This window comes from Corythoichthys intestinalis, chromosome 17 (genome assembly GCF_030265065.1).
Source record: "Corythoichthys intestinalis isolate RoL2023-P3 chromosome 17, ASM3026506v1, whole genome shotgun sequence".
NCBI classification, from domain to species: Eukaryota; Metazoa; Chordata; class Actinopteri; order Syngnathiformes; family Syngnathidae; genus Corythoichthys; species Corythoichthys intestinalis.
This window is the reverse complement of record NC_080411.1, coordinates 10,954,646-10,963,058: the sequence shown is the minus strand read 5'-3', so window position 1 is coordinate 10,963,058 and position 8,413 is coordinate 10,954,646. Positions and strand designations below refer to the sequence as shown.

Here is an 8,413-nt window from a genome sequence, read left to right as displayed (position 1 = left end):
AAACTCAAGGACCTGGCGTCCCCATGCTAGGACAGAAAAATAAATGTGAGAATATTTACTATTAAATTGTTGCCTGCAATGTAGAACTGGCTGTGTTCAGTGCCTTCAACAGCTTTTTGCTGTAAATCCACCGTTTTGAATAAGTTCTGGCTAAGGTTAGTGGTTATTAGTAGTAGACCTCTCTGACTATTCCCATACTCAAAACTATGCATTTTTACTGTACCAATATTTAGAAAAATGAATTTAAAAATCATACATACTGTATATACAGTACTGTGATCAGGTTACAGTTCTCATTTTTGTGGTACTGTAAATCCACAATTCTGCATAAGCTCTGGCCAAGGTTTGTGAATATTAGTAGTAGACCTCTCTGACTACTCCCATGCTCAAAACTATGCATTTCTACTGTTCCAAAGTTGAGAAAATTTGAATTATATGTCCGAAATGTGGAGTTTGATCAGGTTATAGTTCTCATTTTTGCGGTACTGTAAATCCACAACTCTGAATAAGATCTGGCCAAGGTTGGTGGTTATTCGTAGTAGAGCTGTTTGACCATTCCCATACTCAAAACTATACATTTTTACTGTTCCAATATTTAGAAAAATGAATTAAAAGTACTACATGTATACAGTACTTTGATCAGGTTACAGTTCTCAATTTTGTGGTACTGTAAATCCACAATTCTGAATAAGCTCTGTCCAAGGTTTGTGAATATTAGTAGTAGACCTCTCTGACTACTCCCATACTCAAAACTATGCATTTTTACTGTACCAATATTTAGAAAAATGAATTAAAAGTACTACATTTATAGAGTACTTTTAGTAGGTTACAGTTCTCATTTTTGTTGCACTGCAAATGCACAATTTTGAATAAGTTCTGGGCAAGGATGGTGAGTATTACAAGTGGACGTTTCAGACTACTTCCAGACTCAAAACTATGCATTTTTACTGTTCCAATGTGTAGAAAATTTGAAGTAAACGTCCTAAATGTGGAGTTTGATCAGGTCAAAATTCAAATTTTTGTGATACTGTAAATACACAATTCTGAATAAGATCTGGCCATGGTTGGTGGTTATTAGTAGTAGACCTGTCTGACTATTCCCATACTCAAAACTATACATTTTTACTCTTCCAATATTTAGAAAAATGAATTAAAAGTTCTTCATGTATACAGTACTTTGATTAGGTTACAGTTCTCATTTTTGTGGTACTGTAAATGCACAATTCTGAATAGGTTCTGGACAAGGATGGTGAGTATTAGAAGTAGACCTCTCGGACTACTTTCAGACTCCAAACTATACATTTTTACTGATACAATATTTAGAAAATTTGAATTAAATGTGCTAAATGTGGAGTTTTATCAGGTTACAGTTCTCATTTTTGTGGTACTGTAAATCCACAATTCTGAATAAGATCTGGCCAAGGTTGGTGGTTATTAGTAGTAGACCTGTCTGACTATTCCCATACTCAAAACTGTACATTTTTACTGTACCAATATTTAGAAACATGAATTAAAAGTACTATATGTATAGAGTACTTTGATTAGGTTACAGTTCTCATTTTTGTGGTACTGTAAATGCACTATTCTGAATAAGTTCTGAACAAGGATGGTGAGTATTAGAAGTGGACGTTTCAGACTACTTCCAGACTCAAAACTATGCATTTTTACTGTTCCAATGTTTAGAAAATTTGAAGTAAACGTCCTAAATGTGGAGTTTGATCAGGTCACAATTCAAATTTTTGTGATACTGTAAATACACAATTCTGAATAAGCTCTGGCCAAGGTTGGTGGTTATTAGTAGTAGACTTGTCTGACTATTCCCATACTCAAAACTATGCATTTTTACTGTACCAATATTTAGAAAAATGAATTCAAAGTACTACATGTATACAGTACTTTGATTAGGTTACAGTTCTCATTTTTGTGGTACTGTAAATGCACAATTCTTAATAGGTTCTGGACAAGGATGGTGAGTATTAGCAGTGGATCTCTCAGACTACTCTTAGACTCAAAACTATGCATTTTTACTCTTCCAATATTTAGAAAATTTGAATTAAATGTCCTAAATGTGGAGTTTGATCAGGTTACAGTTCTCATTTTTGTGGTACTGCAAATCCACAATTCTGAATAAGCTCTGGCCAAAGTTGGTGAATATTAGTAGTAGACCTCTCTGACTACTCCCATACTCAAAACTATACCTTTTTACTGTACCAATATTTAGAAAAATGAATAAAAAGTACTACATGTATACAGTACTTTGATCAGGTTACAGTTCTCATTTTTGTGGTACTGTAAATGCACAATTCTGAATAAGTTCTGTACAAGGATGGTATTAGAAGTGAATCTCTGACTACTCACAAACTCAAAACTATGCATTTTACTGTATAAATATATATATATAATTTGAATTAAAAGTCCTACATGTCGACTTTGAACTGGTTACCGGTAACAGTTCTCATTTTTGTGGTACTGTAAATCCAGAGAGTTCAAAGTTGAGACCAGTAAATGGGGAAATGCGAGTCACGTCAACACTCGAAATTGATATCTCAAGCCCCCAATTTACTGCAGAATGGACCTGAAGGGGTGCCAGTTATTTTGGGACATGCCCCTGTAATCGAGAAAGTTGTTACGCTCCGTCAGCCGCTGGAGATAGGAGACGGACAGGCTGCGAGTGATGCAATCACTCGAAATTAATATCTCAATATCTATATAACAATAGCGGAAAACAGCAAAATTTACAGCACAAATGTAGCATAAACGAATTTCAGGTACATCTTTCAATAAATGGAGGACTGCGTGACGTTATCACTCAAAAAGCACAAATTTTTTTCCCAGCACAAATAATTGACACAATTTTTTGCCATTTTTAATCAAAATGGGGGACTGGATGACCTCAGAATGACCAATAAAAGAATTGTTAATATCTCTAAAATGATTGCAGCACAAACAAATGACATAATTTTTCAATTAATTTGCATCTGATAGGGAGCACATCTTCACCGAGGTGCTTAAACTGTGTACAAAATAAATGAACAACCTTAAATTGTGATAAATTTGAATTATGTGTGGCTGCGGGATGGTCGGTTTGACAAAAAACAACTGGCTTTGATCAATTTTAACCACCTCAGAGTACTCATAACTCAGGTATACCAAGGTACCACAGTAACTTTCTTCCAGTGGATCCACACAGGGTTGCCAAATGGTAAAGAAAATACGAGCACTTCAATAAATATGACAAGAAAAGATGTTTCCTTCTTACAATCCTATGTATATTTTCATATTATACCCAGAAAAAAAATAAATCAACAGTAATGAAACACATTGCAGTAGAATCTATTTGGCTGATAAGCATCGTGGGAGATCTTGCTGTTCTTAGAAAACTTTCAAACATTTGCACTGTTGTTCCAATAAACAAGCTAACGAATAAATAACCATGTTTATTTATAATTGAACTTCAAAAATATACACTTGTCAATAGAAATCACTGTCGGAAAACAACTTTGACAATATTTTCCGAAGCCGATTCAAACAGCATTTTGATTAAGATTAGTGTTAAAAGCAGAAATCCACTTTCCACGAGGAAACGATTAAAAATACACCGGAAAAAACATAAATAAATAAAACATACAGTGATTCTAACACATTTTAATGTACGTTATTTTTTGCATTCTTTTGTTGTATTTAATTATGTGCCTCCAAATCAGAAATGACATGCAGTTCATAGCTCATCCGCTGTGAGGCACTAAAAATTCTACTTCAGTAACTAACCTGGACTTCATACAAGTAAACTATTAAAACGGTTTCTTCCCAAACTGCTGAATTTTAATCAAAAGTAGCCCAGATTTCCACATGTCTGTATTATTCTCACCCCCTAGTGGCCAAAGTGTGCAAACCAGGAGGAGCAGCAAAATGTCCACTGAATTAAAGCAAAATAGGTGAAACGAAATGTTGAAATCTTCACTGTATGTTTTTTCAATTCAGTAATAAAAAGTGCTACTGATCACAAATAACTCACCGACTGCAATTGACAGCCATAGACGTCCAATCTCTTTGAAGCGAATGGCGTCTACCAGTGACAAACTCATTTAAATTCACATCAGAAACACGATTGGACGAAACCAAATCCCGAAAAGTTCATATTTCACAACTGAATTAATCAATACAAATACAGTAAACTTCTCTATTTCATAGTCAGCAACATTTCCTCCAATAAGTTAATTAATCCGTTCATTAATTTAATGAACATGTGCATATGGAAACCTCACCAAAGTCATAAAAAAAAAAGAAAAACAAGTCAAAGTAAGACATCACAGTTCAACAACACAACTTTCTGTTAGGATTTGCCCTTTAAAGATGGGCCAAACATCTTCTTTTTGGGTCCAGCGGAAGGTTGCGCTTTGCTTCTGGAAGCACAGCCGACCTTTTTGGCCGCTTTGGGCTGCAGGGAGCTGAGGCCCAGGATCTCGCAGTACGTGTTGCACTGGTGCAGCACTTTGAACTGGTCGATGAAGGAGGTGGCACAGTTGCCCTTGAAGCCTTTGTAACTGCAAACAGAGCAGAGGAAAAGTCACAAAATATCAGAAAAAAATAAGACAATAAAAAAATAAGTAACAATTTAAATGATACAGCGATTTCTCAATTATCACGGTTAATAGGGGCAGTGGTGGTTCTAGGATATTTCAGAAACAGGGGCCAAGAAGGGGCCCCATGTAGCCATTAGGGGCCAAGTGTCGTTGCCATCAATTTGCATTCAAATTTTTTTGAAAAGCTATTTGAAACATTATTATGAAAAAAGTAGTGTTAATAGGGGAAGAAGTATAGAGTTAAAAGCGAGAAAAGGTTGTCTCATCTCAGAAACTCGGGAGACGTTCACATGCAATTTTCGACTTGACAATGGTTATTTATAGGGTTGTTCCGATCATGTTTTTTTTGCTCCCGATCTGATCCCGATCGTTTTAGTTAAAGTATCTGCCGATCCCGATACTTCCCGATCCGATTGCTTTTTTTTTGCTCCCGATTCAATTCCAATCATTCCCGATAATTTTTCCCGATCATATACATTTTGGCAATGCATTAAGAAAAAAAATGAATAAAACTCGGACGAATATATACATTCAACATACAGTACATAAGTACTGTATTTGTTATGACAATAAATCCTCAAGATGGCATTTACATTATTAACATTCTTTCTGTGAGAGGGATCCACGGATAGAAAGACTTGTGACCTTCTATATTGTGACTAAATATTGCCATCTAGTGTATTTGTTGAGCTTTCAGTAAATGATAATGTAGCCATTTAACTGTTCTGCCCAAATGCATGATGGAAAGTGCAACCATGACTGTGCGTAGTGGCACCAATTGATATATCTTCTCTGCGTTGGGAAATAACATAGGGTGTTAAGAAAAAGGTCAACTACTACCTTTCTTGCCCACATTGCTTCCCACGATATTTCTAATTGTTGAGAGAGGGATTGTAAAGCTTTAGCCAATTAAAAAAAGGCTCCAAAGGCTGCCAAGATTCTCTCTACTCATTTTACGCTGCCTTTTGGCTCTATATATAGGTAAAACGGCGCCATTATCGATTGAACGCGACAATGCGTGAGTGGGTCGTGCAGTGCATCTAATTGCGTTAAATATTTTAACGTGATTAATTTTTAAAAAATTAATTACCGCCGTTAACACGATAAATTTGATAGCTCTACTTTAAGCCAAAACTGAAGACTCTGGATGAGTGTAACACATTTTGTCTGTAACGTTAAATACAATTAGAAATCGATTTAATTAAAATATATTTTAAAAAAATTTAAAAGGCATGTCCAATATTTTTTTGCCGATTCCGATACTTTGAAAATGACATGATCGGACCCGATTGATCGGGGGCATCTTTAGTTATTTACCATAATTACGGCACCACATGAAGGCAGCATTAGACTTTCTGTTGATATCGAGTCTGTTGATATCGAGTCTGTTGATATCGAGTCACTTCCTCTAGATTTGGGGGCATTTCAGGGTTACTTCATGTTGATATCGGTTCACTTACTGTTCATTTGAGAGCGTTTTGCCGTCACTACATAACCGTCAATGGCACGGACGTACGTGGCCGTAATTGAATTGACCAGAATGGCTATTGGAGCTGACGTACATTGACGTCAATGGAATTGATGTACATTGGTATCAATGTGAGTTTTTGGTCAAAGTTATGAAATTTTGCTTCTTGACATTCACAACTTCTTGTTCGCGCTCCGCCATTTTGAAAAGTAAAAGGTCGCCTCATCTTGGAAACAGTTTTCCAGTAGAAAATTAGACTCCAGGGAAGTTCACATGCAATTTTCAATTCGACAATCGTTTTTTACCAGAATTACGAAAACACACGAAGGCAGCATTGGGCTATACTTATCTGAATAACTTTTAATGTGTTGTTAATAAATGCCTATTTAGCCTGTTGTTTGAGTTTTTGATTAGTTCTGTTTTGTTCTCTGATCAAATAAAATCCCCCCCCCCCCCCCCCCCTTTTTTTTTTTTTTTTTTTTTTAGGACAACTCACCCTTTTTTACATGTGGCAATTCCAACGTCGGTGAGCTTCATTCCTACGCCTGCAAAACACGACCGTGTGTTATTCACATTTGCTTCCATTCATCTGGAAAGTTCATAATTTCATAACTCATTCACTCAAGCTCATTGGCTGCCACTAGATGAACCTAGATGGCCAATCCATTTGAACGGTGAGGACCGTCAGCGCTGCCAGATCCTTCCATTTCAAAGTGATTGGACGTCTACTTGTGAAAAACTCATTGAAAGAATTCTAATTTAGTTTTTAAGAGCCACAAGATTGGACGTCTATCGCCGGCAATGGCACACAGCCAACTGTTGGTATCTTTAGCCGATTTTTTAAGCTGATATTTGAGGCCAATATTTTTTTGAAAGGCAATTGAAACACTCATTATATAAAATACACGTTAGAAGTTGAATTGTTCTTCTGTTACTTCCTTTTGTAACACTGGCCACTAAGTGGTGCAAAATCACAATCAACAAAGATCAGCACCCAAACTGTGAACATAACAGTTACGCTATTGTATCAGCTGTATATCGGCCCGATTTATCAATCTACCTTCATAAGAAAGATTCTCACCGAAACAGTGAACAGTCATCGGAATGTATCGGCTATGTATCGTCTAATATCGGCTATCTTGGAAAAAGTACATATATCGGCCCGATATATCATCGATGTGCATATGAAATCTTATCACCTAAACATTGACAATCACAGTTATCGAAATATATCGGCTATATATCGGCTGAGCTCGAAAAAACCTAATTATATCGACCCAATATATCAGATGACCTTCAGAAGAAAAATTCTCACCAAACAATGATCAGTTAACGAAATATATCAGCTATGCATTGTCTGATAAACTGCTATCGTGAAAAAAAATCCAAGTATTGGCCCGATATATTATTGACCTGCCTAAGAAACATTATCACCTAAACAAACATAAATTATCAAAATATATCTGCTATACATCAGCTAATATTGGCCGAGCTGGAAAAAAGGTAAATACATCGGCCCGATAAATCAGTCGACCTTCATGGTAAGATTCTCACCTAAACAGTGAACAGTTATCGAATTATATTGGCTATGTATCGTCTGCTGTCGGCTATCTTGAAAATAGTCCATATATATCGACCTGTATAAGAAATATTATCATCTAAACGGTGAACATAACAGTTACCGAAATATATCGGCTACATATTGGCTGATGTCGGCTATGTATTGTCCGATAACGGCTATCTTGAAAAAAAAAGTCCATATATTGGGCTGATATATCATCAACCTTCATAAGAAAGATTCTTACCTAAACAGTGAACAGTTATCGAATTATATCGGCTATGTATCGTCTGATAACGGCTATCTTGAAAAGACTACATATATCGCCCTTATATATCATCGACCTGCATAAAAAACATTATCACTTCAACAGTGAACATAAAAGTTATCGAAACATATCAGGTATATATTGGCTGAACTTGAAAAAAAGAAATATATCTGCCCGATATATCAGTCAACCTTCATAAGAAACATTATCACCTAAACAGTGGACATAACTGTTATCGAACTATATCGGCTATGTATCATCTGATATTGGCTATCTTGAAAAATGTCCATATATCGGGCCGATATATCATTGACCTTCATAAGAAAAAGTCATCACCTAGACAGTGAATATAACAGTTATCGAAATATATCGGCTATATATCTGCTGATATCAACTGAACTTGAAAAACATTAAATATACCTGCCCAATATATCAGTTGACCGCCATAAGAAAGATTCTCATCTAAACAGTGAACAGATATCGAATTATATCGGCTATGTATCGTTTAATATCGGCTAGCTTGAAAAAAGTCCATA

At 35.8% G+C, this 8,413-nt stretch overlaps 1 protein-coding gene across 1 annotated transcript in view; it reads right to left on the bottom strand.

Moving 5' to 3' along the window:
• Positions 1-2,883: 2,883 nt before the first annotated feature.
• The window catches only part of alpk2 (alpha-kinase 2), a 30,291-nt gene continuing 24,761 nt past the window's right edge, over positions 2,884-8,413 (bottom strand). The window contains exons 10-11 of the mRNA XM_057819607.1: positions 6,548-6,596; positions 2,884-4,544 (exon numbers count right to left, since the gene is read on the bottom strand). Coding sequence (XP_057675590.1) covers positions 4,334-4,544; positions 6,548-6,596 — 260 coding nt within the window. The 3' untranslated portion in view covers positions 2,884-4,333. The remainder of the gene's footprint in view (positions 4,545-6,547; positions 6,597-8,413) is intronic.